At 30.9% G+C, this 24,677-nt stretch overlaps 2 protein-coding genes across 2 annotated transcripts; both read left to right on the top strand.

Moving 5' to 3' along the window:
* The first annotated feature begins 9,296 nt into the window (after positions 1-9,296).
* LOC106775215 lies at positions 9,297-10,521 on the top strand. Its single transcript, XM_014662301.2, has one exon. It carries the CDS (start codon positions 9,437-9,439, stop codon positions 10,025-10,027), a length of 591 nt encoding a protein of 196 aa, XP_014517787.1. The 5' UTR covers positions 9,297-9,436; the 3' UTR covers positions 10,028-10,521.
* A 4,801-nt stretch (positions 10,522-15,322) lies between these two features.
* On the top strand, positions 15,323-24,665 carry LOC106774907 (the record flags this gene model as incomplete). Its single annotated transcript, XM_022786635.1, has 6 exons — positions 15,323-15,506; positions 16,086-17,669; positions 17,778-18,132; positions 20,281-20,365; positions 21,357-21,413; positions 24,606-24,665. Coding segments are annotated over exons 2-6 (1,983 nt in total), but the record flags the coding sequence as incomplete, so codon positions are not given.
* Between the last annotated feature and the right edge of the window lie 12 nt (positions 24,666-24,677).

Genomic DNA, 24,677 nt, shown 5'->3' with positions numbered 1-24,677 from the left:
GATACATAGATCCAAATTTAAGTTTTCAGAATCTGGAATCCAAGAATAATTGAAAGAGTGGATTCTCCAAGTTGCTAGAGGCATGAGAAAGACATCATATGGATTCCCTGTTTCCAAAACAGAGGTTCTTCGGTCTTTTTCTGAGTCTATAAACATTGATATAGAAACGTCAGAAGGAACAAAATCAACATGAGTTATGATTTGTTGTGTTTAATATGAGATGTAGATTTTGTAAATTTTAAGACTAACAATTTCAATTCAAAACTGGGATTTCTGACTTCAATTAGTCTTATGCATTCTACTCGAGGATGATGATAAGAGTGACGTTGGGAAACGTGTGAAGATAGATTTGATGCAACAATCGAGCCTAATCTCAGCCCACTCTGCATTATTAGTAAGTTCAAGATTCGTGTGAAGTTAACTAAAACGAATAACAAGTACTAAATCAGACACTTATATGTACTCGAAATGAAACATCATTGGAATACTTTGATTACTATTATATTATTCAAGAGTGTTTTTTTACTGATTTAACATGAAAATACCTTGGCAAGTACTCTACCACCACCACCACTCGCACGATCCACTTGAGTCATCAATCAAGTCCAAGCCAAAAACACTTTGATCCAATAGCTACCCATCTCTCATTTCCCACCGTTCAATTTCAGAGAAGTCTAATCCATCTACATCCACGTTTGGGACTAAACACTAGTATGAATCCGAGTATTTTTAATCTTCAAGATGACACTGTCCTTTTTTTCTTCTGATAAACTCCATATAATATACAACAGCAATGCTAGAATGATACTGTTAACGAAACCACACAGGGGACTCTTTTTCTCTTTCACCTTAGTACAATAATTTTCATTATGGTGATGCAGGGTATCCAATTGATCCCTAAAATATGCAATATAAAGCTAGTTTGGTACTAAAAAAAAGTCAAGGTACATGAAATTTGACCTTGTCAGACTGTCAGAAACAAGAATACCAACTCATCTGAAAAGCATGGTTTCAGATGGAAAACTATAGTCTCTGTTGCATATTTTTAATTCTCCTTGTTTATTACGTAAGTAAGGATGGCGCCTAATACAACAGGTGAGATTCTGATTCTGATTCTGATTGCGCAGATCAATATAAGTCCATATCTTTAAATGGTACTTTATATATGTAGTAATAACAAAATGAAATAATATATATTGATTAGAAAGAGAATAACAGTATGGTTTAGGAGCATGCAAGGGAATCCTCTGCAAGTATGCATCATCATAATGGCTGACACAAATAAACAAACATCGATTCGTGGCACTTTCTTGGCTGTCTTTGTTTATGAACATGACATAGTTGTGGGTCAAGCCTTTGGGACTGTTCTACCTTGTGTCATTCCACTTGCAATTTTCTTCATGCGATTTTGCTAACAAACAAATGAGGTTTCCTAACATATGGGATTATTTTAATAAACTGAACCAATCCATTATGAGCCGCCAAACCCAAATTTACTACCTCATAAATTACCCCATTCACACTACTACGCCCGACTGCCTCTGTAATGTAATCAAACTACACACCCAAAATCTTCTAAACTCAGAAATCCAAATCTGTAAACTAATTACTTCAAAAACAAAATACATGGATCAAGTCACACGTAATTTTATACTTTAAACAATATTTTTAATTTCAGTTAAATTGGTACGAGAGTTAAAAAAATCTTTTTCAAAGTTGAATATCTTTTTCAAAAAGATTTTCATTTTATTAGGATACATAAGACAATCTCATCTATTGATATTTATTAATATACTTATTAACTACTTATAGATGATCATTAACTCTCATAAATATATTTAATGTAATACATTTTTAAATTCAAATCTTAATATGTTGTTATGTTAAAAAAACAAAAAAGAGCTGATAACATTTTTCATTAATTAGTTTGAATTCTTAATGTTGAAAGTTATACATCTATTAAAAATAAGATAAATTTAAAATATATATAAATAAATACAAATTTCATTATTTTTGCATAAAAAATTGATAATATTTCTATTTTCAAACAATCCCTTATTAAATTTTATTATTTTATATTTTTTATTTAGTTTTTTCAATTCTACTTAACGTAGAATTTAGACTTTGAATACCACAATAATTATTATATATACTTTTATTTTAATACTTAAAAAATAACTTTATTTCTCGTTATGTTTTCTGATTCAATATAATTATTTTTTGTGCGTGGAAAGGATATATACGGTGTGCAACAAAAAAAATTGGATGTGTATGATATGATGATGAGATCAATGACATCATGAAATGAATGACAAGTGTGGAGGATGGGATTAAAAATACAGCATAGGATGCTTGGTTCCTGCTTCAGTGGGTCCCAACTCTAAGCAGAACTGGGCCCCGGGCCCACTCCTGCCATATGCAACCGCTACCCATGGGGCCTCCTGTCACGGTGAAAACTCTGCGTGAGTGGCCCACTTACGGCCTATTCCACAATTGGAGGCCCATAGAAATTTGTCAGAACTAACTAATCAAATAATAGGCAGGAGAAAATGTTTGAGAGGTAACAACATATACTTGAAAATATGAAAGTACCATTTTATCATTTTTTTTTAATAAATAAGAAATAAAAAATGATGTAGGGTTTTTATAGTAATTAAAACGTATAAAATATTTCTTAAAAGTAAACAGAACCTAAATTTATTTGAATATTACATCACCCTTGTATTTCATAAATTAAAATTAAAATTAAAAATTAAAGTTTTGTATGAGCAGCCTTGTGTAAACACGACGAAGGAACACCCAAAACCGCACATTCGTAACAGAAGCACCATGATCCTGCATACTTTGTCTTACAATGATTTTTGTCCTACCACAAAAAATAGATTTTCGTGTTCAACATTATTATCAATACTGGTCACAGTATCGTGTGGACAAGAAATTAAAACCGTGGTAGAAAAAATATATGATATTCACGTTACTAATTAATAATTACTTGAACCTCTTCAAATGTTCTTCTTTTCACAAAATAAAAAATTATATTAAAACTAGGATTAAATATGTATTTAATATCTAATTTTAACATAAAATTAAAATTTATTTTTGTTAAAAACTTTAATATAATTTAATTATTGAATTTTAAAAAGTATGTATATAAACATTATAACTTAACAATGTTAAATTATTTAATATTTTTTTATTTTAAAAAATAACATATTATTTATATAATTTAATACATTTAAGTTGTTCAAGTGTTAGCTTAAAATAGTGTTAACAAATCTAAAATATTTGATGTTGTTGGATTAAAAAATTACATATTCATTTAATATAAAAATGTAATCATGTTTGAAACAACGTTAAATTTCTATTTACTTTCAAATTAAAAAACTAAAAATATATTTAACGTTTTTTTTGTATATTTTTCATTTTGAAGATTTTTTACTATTTTTTCTTTTTTAAAAAAAAATAGAGAGAAAACCAGCTCTTATCTCGATTTTATTACGAACTGGAAGTAAGATCGTATAAAAAATCATATATGCTACCTCAATATTCCATTTTGAAACAACGATTAAGTAAATAATAAAAGGAAAAAGTTTTTTTAACAACACTTTTTTAACAATTTTTTGACAACACATATGTGGCAGTCTGTGATTGATTCGTTTTAAACAGTTTTTAAAACATAAATTTAAATAAACCAATAAAATGATGACACGTATACCGTTATAAAAAAAGTTGTCAATTGTCAAAATATCATGGTACATAATAAGAAAGAAAATCATTCCCTACTTGAAAGCGAGAATAAGGTACAAAAGGTGAAAGAAAAACTGAAAAGATGGAAAAGAAAATGTGAGCTCCTTTTCTATTACATGTGGCCAATGTCGAACGTAAAACATAAAGAAAGATATTTTATGTGATAAAAAAAATTATAACATTTAATTTTAAAATTACAAATATATCTTACGGAAAATAGTTTTATTTTAATTCAACAGATTTAATAAAAATCAACCGTTTCACATAAAATATTCAACATTCCAGCTATAAATCATTAACTATAATAAAAACTCACAGTTCATTCATCTCTCTGGTTATAAATTGAAATTTCAAATTTATATTTTCCCTTAAAAAAACATATAAAACAAATTAATTTATATTCATGCAAATAAATCATTCAATAACTTCTATTTCGGAGCTTTAAAATTGACCTATGAGTAAAAATTACAAGGGAGTATGATACAATAGATCAGATCGGATCTATTCGTTACCAGAAAAAAAAAACAAATATATATATATATATATATATATATATATATATATATATATATTTGTTACTCATTCTATAGTTGTCGAATATCCATTTAGAAAACACTAATGAATTTTTAAAAACTTACGAATCCATAGATGTCAATAAATATTTAAAAATTATATTTTTAAAATAAAATTTAAATAAAATAAAAAAATTTAAGATGTAATGTAAATTTTATTAACAACAAATTAAATTTTAACTTTAACTAAATTTCATCTATTAAAATAAAAAATAAAAAATAATTTTAATTTAATTTAATAAAATATAAATTAAATTTTAATTTCAACTTGAGTAACATATATTTACAGATATAAATAATATGATACATGTATCTTATGCATCTATAAATTAGTATAAAAACATTTATTATTTGCTAGGAAGACAAACTATCAATTGTAAATTTTATCTGCAAAAATATTTATGAGTATCAACATTTTTGTCATCTCTAAAAAATAAGATTGAAAAGATTGTAAATTCAACTCTCTTTTTTCACTGACAAAAATAATACGAACATTTAACTGTAAAAAAATATAAATAGATACAAATGACTTATTTTTTTCAATTATACTTTTACAAAAGACACTTTTAAATTAATAATTCATTTTAAACAATTTATGTGTGTACATATTAATCGAAATTAGTTTTGTGAATCAGGATGAATGTATTTTAAAATATATTAAAATATAATTTTTTTTCCTTGCCACAGTTTACTAATCCTGTTTATAATATTAAAATTATTGGTTGATGTAGCAATTTTCAATTTTTAAAATTATACTAAATTATATTGACTTGGTAACTAAATTGAAAAAAAAAATTTAAATAAAACGATTAATAGTGTAACCACTAATTAAGGTTATTCCTGTATAGTATGATCCCTCGCATTATATATATGTTTTCCACGAAAGTAAATTTATAGAAAAAACAATTATTCTTTGTTAAATTATCTAAACAATTATCTAGAATTTGTATGGCTCCCCTTTCTCTTCCTTTTCTTTGTCAATCGTTTTCATTAGTAAACCTATCATACCTTTTATTTCTGCTTCATCTATTTATTAATTGATAGCATTTTTAGTTAGTTGCTTATCTGCCTAAACTGAACCAACAATTTCAATATCGTGATGTCATCAACAATTAAAAATGGAAATAAAAGAAACTAGAATAAAACTTTCAATGGACATAAAAGAGAGAAAGTATGAATTTACCCATTTTTATTAATAATTGAGGAAAGAGGCATTTCAAATAATCATAATGAAAATAGAAGTGACAAATAATATTTATGTATGTTTGTTTTGAAATTATGATCTGGTTGGGTTAAAGTTGAATTACTTTATCTTTCTTTTAAAAAATAACATGTTTTAAGTTTTTGTTTTTATCATACGTTGGTGATCGATTAGTATATGAAATGATCTACAGAATATACATTTACACATTCAAGTAAGAATCTTTTTCTTATAAGAATTTTACAATTAATTTATTTCTTAATAATTATTAATACAAATCTTAACAATTATATAATATTAATTATGTGTTAATTTTACTCGTTATTAAAATGGAGTGGTCATGAAACGTTGTTTCATAGGCTCATTTCTTTCATTTCAGTTTATTGCCATTCTCACAAATCCATAATAACATATTAATTATAATCTTCCAAAGCATCAATTATTTGCCAAGGTTAAATCCAGCGTCATTGCAATCGTTATCATATTTCTTCATCCAACGCAGTTTTTTTTTTATTATTATTTTCAACGAAAAAAAAATTGCAACCTGTCGTTGTGTTCCTACGTGGCACTGACAGAGTCAACATTCATAGACATAGTACATAAATAAATGAAACCAAAAATTATAAATGATATTAATAACTTTCTTATTAGAGAAACACGTGCATTCAGATGTTTATAATTTGCTTAGCTCACATAACTTATATATTGCGCTTAAATGCAATTTTTATGTAAATAAAATAAACGAAAACTGAATGTACATAATTTAATCGTAAAATTTCAAATATGTATTGTAACAAAAAAATTAACTTCTTCAAAATTTTAAAACAGACGTGTAAATGATTTGTAGTAGTGATTTTTATTATTTTACTAAAGAAAGTAGTTTTGGTCAATAAAACACAACATACATTCGTCTTCTTCACCATCGATGTTTGGAATCGGCGTGTACGTGCACGTATCTTGGTTATTCGTAATACCAAACACGACATTCTATTATTTATTTGTGTGAAAGAATTTTGAAAAAAAAAAATCTCGAATAGACGATGTTACAGGAAATTTGTTTATTGTGACAGGAATTAGACATTTTAATATCTTTAATGCAATTACTATAAAAGTCAATCTAACTATTACAAGTAAATGATATTCTTAATGTAAAAAATATTTAACTAAAAATATTATAATTATTTATCATCGTAATACGACCTTGTTCTTGCAAGATTGAATACAACCTCTATCCTTAGGTAACAATAATTTTTTTTTATAGTTTTATTTGTTATTTATCTTGAGTCTCTGGTCTTGTTAAAATTGTCGACCTCTTTGATATATTTACAAACATTCTAATGCTCAAATTAATATTAGGTCTAAATCAGAGCGTAATAAATGTAGATGGTAAAAATCTTAATACATTACATATATGATGAAGTCAGGTTTAATTACAGTTCAATCATAAACTAACTTTAGTTATAATTCTTAATCTTTGTCAATCATGATGCTCAGATCCGACGAGATTCTCGATCAATTGAATATATGTGTTACAGATTTTGTTTTCATATAACTGATCCCAACAATTTCATAATTCTTGGATTGAATAATTCAATGTTTGATATCAACTAAACCGGAGAGACGTAATAAACACTTTTAATTATGTCTTATTCTTAAAAAAATATATAAAAAGTGAGAATATTTATAATATAAAAGTCATCCTCAATCTCATATGTTTAAGACATATAATTTTATATAAAAGTTTATTAAAATATATCCACGTGACCTAAAATTTAAAATCATATTACAAAAATAAAAACATATATATATTTTTATCTTAAAAACATTATATTATATGTCAATAAACATTAAAGTGTAAGTGTTGTAAAAGTTTTGAAAAAAATATTAACAATAGTATAACACGGTACAAAACTTCCAAAAAATAAATTAATTCCCAATGTAATAATCCTTAGAGATTATCTTATAATATAAAAATACATTAAAATTTACATATACAACTAAACACGATTATAAATGCATAATACAAGTCATATATATTTTGTTAATTTTGTTTTATAAGTTTGCTCACCTTGATTACCTTTTTGATTTATAGGACCATAAAACACAAATTCTTGTTTATGCGTTTTTTTTTTTTTAAATATATCAACATTAATGTAAAAAATGTTATCTAATTTGTGCATATAAATTGACCAATTAGCTGAAAACTTGTTAGTTTGAAAGTTTGCACGTATTGTTAAACAAAGTCTTAATAAATTTCATTGCACTAATGCTGGTTGCAAGGTCGTGACGAAATTGCTCCAAGTAAAAAGGTATCTGCCATGGTCCTTGACATTGATAAAATGGTTACACAAGAAAATTATATTTTATTAGGTTTTCTGTCTGTCTTTCTAAATCAATTATTCATACAATTAATATATAGTTAGGTCTAATTTCCTTTTATTGAAAACATAAAAATCTACTACGAATTGGACCTTTTCATTCTCAATGCTTCAATGACACGTTGTGTTTTCGAACCAACTGAGTTAATTTTTGTCATTTTTCTACTTGATAGAATCCCCTGTACTATTATAAAGGACCACTCACTCATATTCCGCTCTCCAAGATTTTAGGTTATTTGATTCTTGAGTCAAAGAGAATATTAGAAATTTATGTTTTTTAAAAGACCAATATATAGAAAATATTTTCTAGATAACTGGTTTATAAAATATTTTTAGATTAATTCTCTATCAATCATCTGAAAATGCTGACCTCTATATTATAAAAATATCTTTATATGATGTACTAATGATATACATAGTTTTCCGGTTTGAATTGAAAGTCAAGTAGATTTTGGATGGAGTAGCATTTCTTGTACCAGTGCATAACTCGAAATCTGCATTCATTTTCTCAGCAACAACGACAGAAAGAAAATGAAATTGCCCCTTTTTTTGTCAAGAAAAAGAAAAGGAAAAAAAAAGATAAAAATATATAAAGTTTAAGTTATCTCTAGTGGAAAAAACCAATATAAAATGGTAATTTTTGTTGTTGTTTGATAGATTAAAAAAAGGAAAATGATCACGGTATTGAATGGCTTTTACATATATGAGAGTTTTTGGAGAAAAAAAGAAGGTAAAATAAGTATTTTGTTTTCTATCATTCTATTCCGAGCGAGATGGAAATTGTTATCACAAAATGTTTATTTTCCTTTCACGTCTCTTTCTTGTATAAAACTTAGATAAAGAAATGATGGCACGCCTTTCAGAAGAAAAGATTAAAAAAGAAAATACAAAGTAAAAATAAATAATAATTAAGAATAGATTTATTAACATAAATAGAAGTGTTAACAGTGAGAGTGTGAGACCACTAAAAAAAACCTGAATATTCTGCATCTTTCTTTTTCCTCTGTTTTGACCGCAATGAAAAATGAGCGAAGCCTCTCTAACTCTCTACTATACTATGAGCCAAAAATGGAAAAATACCTTTTCATATGTTCCAGAGAGAGATGGTCTAATAACATCCCAAAAATAGAAAATTTTACCCAAGACAGACATGGTGGTGCCATTCTTTTTCACTCTCGCAAAATTGGCGACTTATCGCACGCCCCGCCACAGTCGCGTGCTACCAACGGCAACACACGTAATGTTGTAATTATGTTTTTTCAACGTTAACTCTGTCGTCGCCATTAGTTAAATTCCATGTCATCGTAGCATTACTTACACCAGAGTAAATTCAGAGAAAATGAACCCCAAATACAAATTCAAATGAAATTGCGAACAAACATTATATATACAGAGGAAGTGGCACCTGTGTGCCCCCCAGCTCAAGCATCAGAGAAATGGATTCGCAAGACCAGAGGTAAAAAAAAGTGTATAAATATTTTTGTCAGCCACTTCCGATCAAATCTCCTGCGGCGGCGCAATCGATTCCGCCGCCGCATATGGCCAAAGGTCGCAAACTAACGACCAGCCGGAGCGAGCGTTTCCTGGGAACCTACGACTACTCCAACAGCCGCGGCTCCGCTGCCTTGGACCCGTCGGAGCTTCGTGAGGAGGATATCTGGAGCACCGGAGATGACTCCGGCGAGCGCGAGTGGGAGCCCCACGCCTCTTCCGGAAGCAACAACGGGAACTACAGGCGGAGGATTCCACGCGAAACGGAGGACCACCGGCGCGTGGGAGGTCTGTCGTTAGCGTTTGAAGCCCCGGCGAGTGGCTCGTCGCAGAGGATCGTGCATCAGTTCCGCGCGCGTGAAGAGATGGTCGCGACGCCTCGCGGACGCCACGTGGCGACGTCAGCGCCGGTGAACGTGCCCGACTGGAGCAAGATTCTCCGAGTGGACTCGGTCGAGTCGATGAACGAGGAGGAGGAAGATGACGAATCGGAGATGGAGCCACCGCATGAGTACTTGGCGCGTAGCCAAAAGATGGTGGCGAATTCGGTGTTTGAAGGCGTGGGCCGCACGTTGAAGGGCCGAGACTTGAGCCGGGTTCGTGACGCGGTCTGGAGCCAGACCGGGTTCGATGGGTGATGAGCAGGTTCGGGTTTGGGCTTTGTTCGGGTTTGCACCTTAAAATTATTAGAATATATAAAACTCATCGTAAAAGCTATAAGCCACATAAACAGCACTGTGTAGAGTGTAGTGTTTATGTTTCCCCTGGCCATAAAACACAAAACACAGTTTTTTAAGTAAGTTTAGTTCTGTTTTTTTTAACTAGAACTGTAGTATTATTTTGATAATACTTCATTTTAGTTAAAAAGATAATACTAAAACTATTTATGAAACTGAACATAAGTTTTGTGTGTATCATATTTGTTATTGTAGTTAACGATGTTGTAAGGGATGGGTAGTTAAAGAAAATTGTTTTGGTTTTTCTGGGCGATGATTCGGCTGAGTGGACTCGGGCGATGAGAGTCCAACTCAGTGGCCAGTGAGCCTGAGCCGTGATAATTAATTAGCATGTAATTGGAATTTGTGAATTTGATTAATAAGATCTTCTCCGGCCATGGCCACTTTATTTCTTCCGGTTTCTGTTTGATTAATTTACGTTTTGTTAATTGTGAAAGATAAAGTAATTTTAGGTTTACCTGATGATGATGATGATGATGTGATATAGATGAAAATAATGCTAATTAATGGTATTATTAGGGCTTGCCGATAATGAGACAAAGAACACCGTTTTCTTTCAAAAGTGTTTGAAGGTCACTTTGATTGGTTGGTTCTTGTGCAAATGCTGAGAATCACATAAGTTCTTCAACTTGTCTTTTTGAAATGGGGACCATATATGTTTAGGGAAAGAAAATAACAACAACTTTATATATTTATCTACGTAATATATATATATATATATATATATATAAATAATATACCATCTTATTGATATTAATTTTGTATCAAGATTCCATGCTCACCGAGGTCAAAATCACCAGAATTAACGTTTAGGATATTTTCTACTTATCTCTTTTTAGTAATTTTTTAATTAATACTTACTTTCTCCATCAGTTCAGGTTTTCCTAAATATAATTAAATAAAAATAAATAAACAAATTATTATCAAATATAAACATTACGAAAACTCTCACTGTCTCCCTCTCACACTCACTCTACGTCACACACATAGCTGATTCCTTTTTTCGATTCTGAATTTTAATAGTGATTTGATAAAAAAAAATCATATTAAAAATAATAGAGTTAACATCGATGAACGATAATGATTAGGTGCATAAAAAAATATCACGTTTGCATTATATAAGATGGCAATATATAATATGTAGAAAGTAATAATAATTGATATAGTTGTTGTGTTAACTGCTTTGAAGTTGATTCTGACATAATTTGAAGTGTGTTTAAGAATAAGAAAACAATAAGAAGACATAATTGGATAGGAAGAATGAGTGGTGCAGTTGAAGGAGTGCAATAATTAACCTAAAATTAGCCCTAAATCTAAAATGAAGAATGGCGTGATTGGATGATGATAATAAGTGTTAAATTGACAAAACATGATATCGAAATATCTAATTTAATGAAGAAAAAATTGTGGAGAATGAGAAATGGGCCCTGATGGATGATTGGTCCAAGAGTGGGAGTGAACAGTGAGAGCCTCTTTTTCATGAAAAAGAAAGGAGTATTTTATCTTGGGCTCACAAGCCCCCTAGCTTTTGGACCACACATTCTGCGCCTTCATTATTATTTTCGGACTTCAACTTTTAACAAACCATTTTTTTTTTTTAATTTCTCAAAAAAATTAAAAATGTTTTTTAAATCAACCGATTTTCTTCCCATACTAAATTTAATAAAAAAGAATTAGATACATTATTGGTAAATCACAATTTCTTCCTGTATTTTACTGGTTTCTTTTTCTCGTACTCCCCACTAAAGGAAAATAATACTATTAGAGCTTCAAAATACATTTAAATAAATAATTTAGATTTTATTTTTAATTATTTTCGATTGATGACTCAGTAATATCTTATAATAAAATTTCAAATTTCAAATATATTTCAAATGATTAATCCCTCTAAAAGGTTTAATTTTTAAATTTCCCAGTAGAGTATTATAGAATATGTTTTAAGTGGTTTTGAAACTATGATTTTGTAATTTAATTACACTGTATTTCAAAAAGATCAAGATTTTTTTTGCCATGTTTAGGAAATGGGTAATTCAAAATTTTAAAATGTTCTTTTTATTATTCAAATTGAAATGTGAATAGAAAGATTTATGAAAATGTCTATTGATAAACCACGTAATAAATCAACTTAAAAAACAAATCACAACTGAGTCAATCGAACGGTTGAATATAACAATTACGACCATTCGGTCAAAAAAACTAACATTTTTTATTAACAAGATAAAAATATACTAAAATAATATTGAGTTACGATTAAGTCAATTCTAATAAGAGATTACTTAAAAATTTATAAATATAAAGATAAAATAAAGAAGTAAGTAATTATATTTATTAAGTATTTAATATTTACTTGAACGTAGAAATATCTTTAGTGATACTTGTTTTGACTCATATCTTTAAAGAAAAATAAACATAATAAAAAAAAAGAGACGCACCAATATAAAAGACAAAAGCAAATTGTAAATGTGTAATTCTCAACTTTACAACTGAAAAGGAATAAGAGGATAAACATTTATTATTATTATTATTATTATTATTATTATTATTATTATTGGTTAGAAAACTAAAATTATATACCTGTTCAAAGAACGCTTTAGGTACTGAATAATAGTCAACTTAACTTTGTCATCCATTATTTTCAGGTGAACTCATTTCATATTTTCAAATAAAACTTTAAAACTGTTTTTTTGAGATTATTTATAGATAACGGACGTTTTATGTATTCATGAATGGAGTTGACTTGTCATGTGCAAATTTTCTAAATTAGAACAATGTCGTGTTACAAAAATGGTTTCAATAATTTTTTTTATTGTTTTTTTTCTTAAGTTGAGTTTTGTTTTAAATTATATATCATTTAGTCGGGAATGAGAGCAGTTGAAATAATTTACTTGGGGCCATATAGTATTAGAGTTTTTAATTTGATTAATAGATTATGGATTAACCTTAATTCATCTTTAGAATTTTTTTTTTATTTGCTGACAAAATGAATGTGTTAAAAAAATATTAACCCTCCTCCAAAAAGCTTTAAGTAGGTTATGGTAAGGAACAAAGTGAACTTGACCCGCTTCCATATTTTTTTAGATGTTTCTATAATTATACTAATTTTTAACATATTTTAAATTGAAAAATCATTCCTAAATACTTTATATTAATTATAAATTGATGTTTTAAATATTTTTTACTAATCACATTTTAATTGAAAAGTAATAGCTTAATCAACTTGTTTAATTAGGTTAACCTAAGTTTAAACTGATTTGTTATTGTTTGACACGAGTTTGATACAGGTTTTTTTTACTTAGTTAAAATTATCATGGTTTGACAAATTACTCACTTGAATCAATTCAAAGTGAATCTACCTTGACTTGGTTTCAAGTATGTCCATCATTACCTGATTCAACTTGACTTGGTTTGGAGTCAACTAGACTTAGAGTGTGGTGGGTCAACTTTGCTCAATCTAACACAAGTTTAACTTAATTTGACATGGGTCCAATGTGATTCCACCTTGACTCAATCTAATACAAGTTTGACTTTACTCAACTTTGACACGAACCTAACTTAAGTCAATCGAATGTGAATCCAACTCAACTTAGTATAAAGTCAACTTACTCAACTCGATCTAAGGCGTGCATGAATCCATTCGGACGAAGTTGTGGTGACCTAATTTACAAAGACTTTGACCCTACGTGATTATGTTAAACATGACCCGACATGGACTCAAGTCAACTGAGTATAATTTGGACCTTATAAATATTAAACCAACTTGAACCTAATTAGGCCAATATTTTTAATTGCTCCTAACACAATCCTGTTCATACTGACTTGTGATCATGTTGAATATATATGGTCTCGATTCAACTTGACCAAAGTGCGACTTGGCTTGACCAACATGGTTTTAATCCAATTTGACTCAACATAAATCAAGCGAGTCCACTTAATTTTTTCAAAACTAGTCTTAACTTGATTTAAATTCGTTTAATTTGTCTTGACACAATTCAACACAACTTAAATCATACTTCACCCAATTTAAATTAACCTTCCATATTAACATATTTAAATTAATCATACCTTAATTCAAGTTAACTTTACTCATAGTAAATGCTTTTCATGTAGACATATTTTCTAATATTTTATTTTTATTTTTCATTCTCAAATGCATTTTTTAATTTAAAATTTGATTCATGGATTGGTCTTATATATAATACTTTTGTTCACATTTTGATTTTATAAACGTTTTCTTGTATAGTTTTTCTAGTCTTGAAATCATGTACCTAAACCTATATAATAAGCCGGTTGATAAGTCTAGATATCATGGAATTGGAAATTTAAAATCTCGTATTAAAAGACAAGTTCAAAGAATAAGAAAAAAAATGTATTAAGTTATTATTCATCACAAATATTGAAGTGTACATTGTGTATTATAAACTATACATTGATTTTATTTTTTATTTTATTTTATGATATAAATATTATAATATCAAGATTATATTTTGTTCCTAATTTATCAAATAATGATAAAATAAATTGTTTATGATTTAAATATCCATAATATTAAGATTATATTTTGTTCCTAATTTATCAAATAATGATAAAATAAATTGTTTATGATTTAAATATCCATAATATTAAGATTATATTTTGTTCCTAATTTATCAAAAATATAGAATAAATTGTTTATTAACCACGTAAAAATAAAGATAATTCTTACCTCCAGTAAAAAAAAAATGAATAAAATAAAATAAAGTACCTTACTCTTAAAAATAAAAATTTAAAAGGAGTAAAAGAGAAGGAGGACGAAAGGATATTATCAGCACGTTGCATTTTGATTTGCGCAGCATAGGGGAAGAAAAAAAGAAAATAAGAGAAGGAGTAAGGAGTAAAACCCAGGAAATTTTCCGGTGGGAGTAAACAAAACCTTAAACACAAAACTAATCAAACAAAGAAGACGAAAAAACAGTGTTGTATGAGCTCGCTGTGTGTTTTCCTCTTCCTCTACGGCACACTCATTTCGCTCCACAAATTCTTCGCCCATAGCAGCATGGACGCATTTCTCCTCTTCCATACGTGCGTTTCTCATCTCTAATTTCGTTACTTTTTCTTTCTTCTTTTGGTTAGGTACAAGTTGCTTTAAGTTGTTAGGGTTCTCCACAATGCACCTTCTCTTGTCAATTCTTAATCATAATTCATCCCACTGAAATCATAACTGATGAATCGTAATTCTGGTGTTGCTTGAATTTGATAATAGCTCCTGCCTTTCAGAACTAATTTCCTTAGCAATGCAATTGGGGTTCAGGCTGCGTTGTAGTCCTGTTGGATGTTGAGAGTTCTAGCATGTGGGAATTGTTATGCTTTGGAGTGTTTGTGATTAGAGGAAGGGTGATCAAAGGTTATTTCCTTAATTGTCGGAATTAATTGGGGATTATTGTATCATGCTTAATCTCTCACCGGGAGAAAAGATAACCGTGTATGCTTTCTTCATTGTACCCAATACCAGTGCATTGACTTTATTAATTAAAACAACAAAATGCGCGTCCGTCCATTGTGTACACAATAATGTAATCTTATTAGTGGCTATACTTGCATAAGTGGTTTGGTCTAATGTAGTTATATTTTGTCAGTCATATATTTTCTCACAAACAATAATAAAATTATAAAAGATCTCGTGTGACATGTAAGTTACTCTGATTGTATCCTCTATCTCTTTTTTTCTATCCTTAGTTTAGTTACTTTTTTATATGCTTGATGAATGTTAATATGACTCGAGATTAACTGTGTATTTTTTTTTGGAAACTTTGGAATTTTGGGAATGTGTTTTCGTTTCTTTCTAGTTTTCAATAAATTCAGCTTTTGCTTTGAAATAGATTTTTGCTGCATTCATCTTCTAAATGTGACTCGAGTTGGAAGATGTATGCATATACCCTATACGCCCTCATTTGTGTTTATTACTGTTTTTCCTTTTCTCCAGGGTCTGTAGTCATTCCAAGATCCGTCTTATGGTTATTTCCTCTTACACATACTTTTGGATGTCTCTGAGGATCTCAGCCAAAGAGTAAACTGTAGCCATATTGTTTGTTTAAGATACCTTTAGGCTCAAATTCACAGTCAGCCGAAGTTTGCCTTGCCATGAATCAGAATGCACTTTCTTCCTCTGACAACCATGGAAGGGCCTTAAAACCCGAGGAGGATAAAGAAGAAGGGGAGGAGGAGGAAGACGAGGATGCAGATTTTAACCCTTTTCTAAAGGAAAATCTTTCACAAGAGGCTTCTTCAAGTTTGAGCTCTGAAGTTGATGGTTTGGATGGTAATGTGATCAGTAGTAAGCCATCACTAGGTTCAGAGTTATCAAAGGTGACAACTAAGGAGCAAACCTGTAATGCCATAGATAATGAACATGGCGAGGAGGAAGTTGTTTTACAACCTTCTGGTATGATCTCTTTGTCAGAGATTAATCAAGTGAAGCACAATGACCTAACCAGTGTGGCTATTGGCAATGGTTCAAGGACAGGAGAACTAAGTGACAAAACAAATTCTCGAAGTCCTGTAATAGATGTAGACAACGAGGATGCTATCTGTATGCGCACTAGAGCTCGTTATTCACTTGCAAGTTTTACACTTGATGAGCTTGAGACTTTTCTTCAAGAAACTGATGACGATGATGATCTCCAAAATGCTGATGATGAAGAAGAGTATAAAAAATTTTTAACAGCTGTTTTACAGGGTGGGGATGATGGTTTTTCAACTCATGAAAATGAAAATCTTGATGATGATGAGGATAACGATGCAGACTTCGAGATAGAACTGGAGGAGTTATTGGAAAGTGATGCTGAAGACAACTCAATGGTAAAAACCCGAAAAGAGTCTGATCATGCTGGACGACGACCCGAGACTAGGCAAAATAAGCGACAAAAGGTGTCTGCACAATGTGAGAAGAAAACATTAGGAGAAGTCAGGAGGCCACTCCGTCCCATTTTGCCTAATTGGCTGAATGGAACTCTAGCTTCAGGAAAAGGTTTGGTTCCTGAGGCTTCTCTGAGCTTTCAGTCTTCTGCTTCAGGAAATGGTCTTGTCAATGGGTTCACTCCCATGCAGATTGGTCAGTTGCACTGTTTGATACACGAGCACGTACAACTTCTTATTCAGGTGTTCTCTTTGTCAGTTCTTGAACCTTCCCAAAAACAGGTTGCTTCTCAGATTCAAGGTTTGCTTTTTGAGATGCTTCACAAACGTGATGAAATATTAGCTTCAAAAAGAGTTCCATATCCCACTGTTTGCTTTTCTCCATCTTTTTCTTGCTCATCTGTGTCTGAAGGAGGCTCAAAGTTTGTCCAGGTCCAGTCCAATACAGAAGAATATGGTCCTCCACAAGATGCACATAATGTTTTGTGTTCTCAATCAATTCAGAAATCCTCTGAAGGTTTGAACTTGCAAAGCTGTTTCCAACCTGCTGAGAGTTCTTTCTGGATTCCCTCTGTAAGAGGCCCTGTAAAATCTATTTTGGATGTTTCTCCTCTTCATTTAGTAAGAAGCTACATTGATGACATTAATTCTGGTAGCTCATTTTAAAGACTTCAAGTTTTCTTCTGGTTATTTCATTTTGTGCTGGTTTGTAAAAATAAGTTCTGCATACTCAGGAATTGGTTTAAAATTTCTTTTACAGCTGCCCAAGAGTTTCGAAAGAGATACATTGAGTCTCGTTCTGATTCACCTGTTGAAAAGGAACCTCTCTTTCCTTTTTCTTCATCAGTTGCTGAAGCTAGGAGTGATATTTCTAGTGGAACCACCGCTAGAGCAGTTAATGCAGTCTCATCTTCACCCGGTCAACAACAACCAAAGAAAACATTGGCTGCTATGCTTGTTGAAAGTACAAAAAAGCAGTCAATTGCTTTGGTGCCGAAGGAAGTTGCAAAGTTAGCTCAAAGATTTTTGGCCTTGTTCAATCCAGCATTATTCCCACATAATCCACCCCCAGCAGCAGTTGTAAATAGGATACTTTTCACTGATTCTGAGGATGAGTAAGTTGCATGCCTCTTCATTATGCCAACCAACTATATTAAATGATTTACTATGAAAATGCTTGATTTTTATTTAACATTACCATGATTTCTGTGATGTAGACAGGTAGGAGGTCTAAAGTATGCAAGTAAACTTTTAACTTTTTTGTACGACTTTATGTATTTTCAAAGATCTTAAATCTGCATGTGTCCTTAGATGATCTTGGAGTTTTGGCTCTGGGTCTGATTTAAACCCACAAATATTCCTTGTAATGTGAAGATCGTTCAAGTCTTATAATGACTACAATGGCTATATTTCAAATTCGGTTTCATGCCCAGGATTGGACATATGGAGTGTGGACAGATTCAGGTGGCAAGATAACTTCGTCGCCCATGCCTAGGAATAGAGATCTAGACTGTAAACAAATGCAGCTTACCCGATCTAGGCTATATTGTGGCACTATTTTATGATTTGAGTTGAGTCTAACTTAACCTCATGAAATTAGCCTGTCAAAGTTTATAATACGGGCTTAGGTTGTACTATCTTACAAAATTGGCTTGTGAGGAGAAAACTGCTCAATCTTACATGGACTACATTGACTATATCGTTAGTTGATGCGACATTGCAACACTCCTCCTCATATCTAATAAGGGGACATCTGCAATGTGAACTAAAGTGGATGGCCAACAACAATTCTCCCTCATCCTCAGGATTAGACATGCAAAGCATAAACAAATCCAAATTTCTCTAGAAAGTGAATTTTAAGTCTAATTTAACTTTACAAAACTCGCTTGTGTGGTGAGATTTGTACCTAACAATATATTATAATTTGGTCACTTTTTTGGTCAGTGTAAGATCTTCAACACTCTCTCACTTTGAGAACTAGACATTTGAGCATGATCCAATACTTGCTTGACAAAGGGTAGTACGATAGACCTAACAAATCTTGTTAGGATAGACTTTGATACTATCTTATAAAGTGAACTTTAAGCCTAATTTAATTATAGAAACTTGACTTGTAAGGTGATGTGTTCATTGTAGCCAATGTGAAATCTCTAATACATCCCATCATGTCGAGAATCGAACATCTCGAGTTTGGACATTGATATTTATGGGTGGTCTTATAGTAGGTGACATGATACTGTCTTATAAAGTGAACTTTAAGCCTAATTTAATTGTACAAACTTGACTTGTAAGGTGATTTGTTCATTTTAGCCAATGTGAAATCTCTAGTACATCCCATCATGTCGAGAATCGAACATGTCATGTTTGGATATTGATATTTATGGGTGGTCCTATATTAGGTGACATGATATGCTCAACAAATCTTGTTATGATAATCTCGATGGATCATCTTAGAAAGTGAATTTTATGCTTAACTAAACTTCACTAAACTAACTAGTAAGTTGATGTTTACACTTAATTATATACTATAATTTGACCATGTCCTTAATTGATATTAGATCTCCCATACATGTTATCATGTCGAGGACAAAACATCTCAAGCGTAAGATTAGATATTTGTGGGTAATCTAATAATAGTAAACTGATAGTGAGTGATACAATAAACCCAACAAAATTTGCTTAGATAGATTCTAACACCATCTTAAGAAGTGGACTTTCAACTTAATTCAACCTACCAAATAAACTTACAAGGTCAGGTATGCACCCACTAATATCCAATAAATTGACAGTACTTAGTCGATGTTATCTATGATATGTTTCGATATTATCTTAGAATTTGGGTTTAGGACTGAAAACATTGTTTTATTTCTTTATGAGTTTAAATTTTAATTCTGAATGATAATATCCAGATTGAATTAATTGATATGGCTTGCTGGAAATAATATTAGTGAATAACCTTAGGAATTGTATGTTAATGTATCACACAGTAAAACTCATTTCTAGTAGTGTAGGAAGTTGCACACAAATAACACCATTATGCTCTGTTGGTGTTTGCCTGTTTGTCTGTTTTTCTTTGTTTTATTTATTGGAGCTAAGAGCATTTTTTATTTGTCACTAATTTAAACCGTAGTTTGCTTATCACATTTTTTTCCTTCATAGTTGATTTAGTCTGTTATTATAAATATTTATTACCTCGTTTATTATCTCAATTGCATATGAGAAACTTATGGAGTTAACATCTCTTCGTTTTAATTTTATTCCAGATTACTAGCCTTAGGGATAATGGAGTACAATACAGATTGGAAAGCAATTCAACAACGTTTTCTTCCCTGCAAGTCTAAGCACCAGGTATATACTATTGCAGATTTCTTTTGAGGATTTTTTGGGGATGAGGGGGCAGGCAAAAGTTTGATTGTTGAATCATCTTCATTTTATTTTTGTTGCTATCTTCTTGTTAGCAGTGAATAAATAGACTGTCTTTTTTAGCAGATACATGTATGTTAAGTTTTTTTTGCTACGCTTGCTGTCCTTTAGGCATTTTCCCTCATATGGGAGAATTCTTATGGTTTTATATTGAGACTTGAATCAGTTGTTTTTTTATTGGTCATCATACAATTCTGTATGGTTAAATGGTTTGGATATGGTTTATTGGTTAGATTAATAAAGAGACCCTTTAGTAGTAATTGGATGGAGATCCTCCAGCCAAAAGCTCTATAGGCTTACATTGTTACTACTTGCCATTTTTTGGCTCTATGCCTCATGTTCTTTTGGTTGAAGAAATACCAAAACCAAGTGTCTGCAAAACACTACACTCAACAGTAGGATTCTCTGAAACACAGGTTAAGGAGTGAAAAAAGTAAAATAAAATAAAGAGCAATTAAACAAGTCTGTTCCTGTCTGTTTGCAACTGTTTTGTTTTACTATAACAAACATGTTTCAAAGGTAAAACCTAAACAATCTTAATTGTCAAATTAGAGTCCTGGATACAGCTTTGGAAAGTTGGTTTTACTTTAATGATTGTTATAGGTGGCATAGTATATTATTTTACTTATTGGTTGGGCAATATGTTCTTAGTTGTCAGAGCAGTGTCCTGGATACACTTTCTTTTATCTCTTTAACATGGTGCTATTAGGTCGAAGACCCTACATTTATCATTTGTATTTGGGCGTGCTTATTCCACAGTATTGAATTGTTATCATGATGATGACTTGCATTCCTTCTTTTTACTAGGTTTTGAGTTAATTTGAAATGTTTTGTTGAATAGTTTAGGTCAGCAATTCCAATATGGTGATAAACGTTGGTATCTGTCTAAATATGAAATGGAATGTTCTGGTTACAGATTTTTGTGAGGCAGAAGAATCGTTGCTCTTCAAAAGCATCAGAGAATCCAATAAAGGTGAAATTATATGCATAATCTTATATATTGTGTTAGATTGTAATTACTCATTAACTATTACTGATTTGTTAATCATTAGCTGTTACAGATTCTAGGAAATTAGGATCATTGTTCCTGATTATTATGCAAGAATTTAATGTATTTGATTATGTAAATTAATATAAATACATACTATGTGGTCTGCATCAGAGACACAACATCAGATAAGACAAACACAGTCTTAGCATATGGTATCATTACTAGATAAGGGTCTGCATGGTTTGGATTTATTATATAAAACCCAAAAAACCATTTATAAACTGTATTATTAGTTTAGTTTTAAAAATATGACCAATTCTGTTTTTTAATCAAAACTAGTTTGGTATTAATGAACTAGTTTCAGTTTAGATCCAGTTTATATGCATCTCCTCCAGTGCACTCCCTACTCCAATGTGTGTACTTTAAATCTTCAGACAAGTCATGTTCTGAATAATTCATTCACATGAACTTACTCTACAAAAAGCTCTACCAAAAGGTTCTTCCCCTAATGAGACAGGTTGGTAAAGGCAACTACTAGGATGAGATTTGTGAATGTGATTTTTATGGTTCAAAATTTGACTTTTAAAAATGGTTTCTTAATTTCTAAACCAGTTTTTGTAGTTTTAAGAGCCTGGTTGCATTCTTGGTGGAAAACCAGTTCAGTAACTCCATTTTAGTCGCTGCATTAAGTCATTGGGTCTTTTTAAATGTAATTTATGGTTCAGAAGTTTTCACATTTGAAAGGCTTTTTGAATTTATAAACTGCATTTAGTATTTAGGAACCTGATTGCATTCTAAGGGGAAAATCGGTTGTGTTAAATAACTGGTTTTAGTCATTTTGTCTTTGCTAATTTAATTTGCTAGGTTATGGTGTGGATTGATTAAACTGGTTTTTCCTAACAACCCCATTTTACTAAAATCCAATGATCATGCATGCAATCTTAGTTATCTGGTTCATGGTTACCAGATACTGAATTAGAAATTAATTTATAATAGTGCATTATTGGAAACATAGGTGTATCGTAACCAACAGTTATTATATATTATGGATGGTTTGATCATTCAAAGTGAGACAGCAACAGTTAAGGCTAAATAAGTTACCAGATACCCAAAATCAGTCTAAAGAAGTCTATGGAGTTTCAAGTCATGTGATCATCCCATCTGAGGGTTTTTGTTCAAATGTGAACAAATATTAAGTTAGGAAAATGAAATATACATATGAAAGTGAGAGAGGGAGTCTTAAAAGAATGTTCATGACCCCATGTATGTTTGCGTAGTTTGTTGAAGTCACAACCCCACTACGAATGCCTATAACTCACAAGGAAGGTAGGATAGAGAAACAGGTGTTTACGTTAGACAAGAAACAGCCATGGTTATTAAAAGGCACCATGCTTTTTCCAGATGTATATTGGAGACATATCAAACAATAGTAATGTTTTTGAGTGAGTGACTAATATTGACCATTAGATCATTATATATATATATATATATATATATATATATATATATATATATATATAGAACATGTCATGTGAGAAGAGTGTATATTTATGAAGGGTGAGAGGTTAAGANTGATTTTGACTTGATGATGTATGACAGGGACTCAAGATTTATAAATTTGATTGGATGTCAGTATGGCAGTATATTGTTCCACATAGAGATCCATCCTTGCTTCCACGCCAGTGGCGCATTGCTCTTGGCACTCAAAAGTCATACAAGATAGACGAATCAAAAAGGGAGAAGAGGAGATTGTACGAGTCACAAAGAAGAAAGTTAAAGGCTGCCTCATTAGAAAGTTGGCGAGCTATATCTGATAAAGAGGTTTGTTACTGTCTGGAGTTTAGAAGCTTGTTTTGAATTTTATCACCCTGGTCTTACATGTGTTTGAGATGCCATCATAGTCTTATTAAATGTCGCTTTTGTTTACTACCTGAATGGCTTTGAACGAGTGACAGATAAATAGTGTACAGTTTTCAGTTTACTCTTGTGGAATCTTGTTTCACATGTTAACAGGAAATTATAAATCATTGTAAATTGTGGCATGCTTATATATATATATATATATATATATATATATATATATATATATAGAACATGTCATGTGAGAAGAGTGTATATTTATGAAGGGTGAGAGGTTAAGATTGTTATCCTTAGATTATAATGAAGAGTTCAAATCCAATTGATCTTTTACTTACACTACACATGCTCTTATATTTCCACTCTCGATACAAAGCAGTTTCTCTTTTTCCTATGGAAATGGGGGAAGGACGGTTTATGGAGAAGATGAGCAGAAGGATACGATGAGGATTATTGAAAGCAAAGAGGGTTTTGGTTTCAATTTCAACCAATGCCGATTACAACACCATTCCTGTTCTGGTTTTGTTTCTTTGCTGTTCAGCCATCTTAGCCTCACCTCTACCTCTCCATTTCTGGGCCCATATTCTTTCCACATTCCTTGCTTTAACAATTACAATGCATTTGGAGTTCTGACCACATATTGAAATAAAAAATGAAACCACTTTGTTGGGTAGAGGGAAATCAGCGGAAATGCAGTGTAAACATTAAAAAAGTCAATTGGATCCTGAACCCTAATGTGAGGTTGTGATTTTCTCCTCTCACAATGACACTAGTGGAAGTTACACCAACTATGACACTTTCAATAACTTTCAGTTAGATAAGTTATTCTCAAAGTAAACTGTAATTCTGACAACTTATACAAATATAAACTATTTGGATGCCATGTTGTTGTTCACCTTTTCTAAAATTTAACATACATAATCAAGACAATATGTGATTGTACGGTCATATTGTAAAACAATAATTCTATAGAAAGTTATTGAGAGTGTCATAGTTGATGTAACTTTTATGTGTGTCATTTGTTATCTTCTCATATATATGGCGGACCAATAAAAACACGAGGCTTTATTTCATCCTTGTAAGAATTTGGATATTTAATCACATCAGCATCACTCGTTATTTTTATTTTGATCCTTATCTTAGTGGCCTGATGACTTCTCAAGGGGTTAACATGCTTTCTGAGCACCTTGTAGCTGTTTTCACTTTATAGCCTATATGCCTATTATAGCTCTGTATTTATAGGCTTGTGGCACATATGGAACCATCACTCATTAATAAAATAATGGTTGATATAAGTTGCATGATTTCTCTATACAGGCTGTTCGAAGAATGAAAACCTCCCCATTGACTGCAGAGGAGATAGCATGCATTCAAGAGGTAACATATTCA

Source organism: Vigna radiata, chromosome 10, assembly GCF_000741045.1.
Source record: "Vigna radiata var. radiata cultivar VC1973A chromosome 10, Vradiata_ver6, whole genome shotgun sequence".
In the NCBI taxonomy this organism is placed as follows: domain Eukaryota; kingdom Viridiplantae; phylum Streptophyta; class Magnoliopsida; order Fabales; family Fabaceae; genus Vigna; species Vigna radiata.
This window is presented reverse-complemented; position numbering and strand designations above follow the sequence as displayed.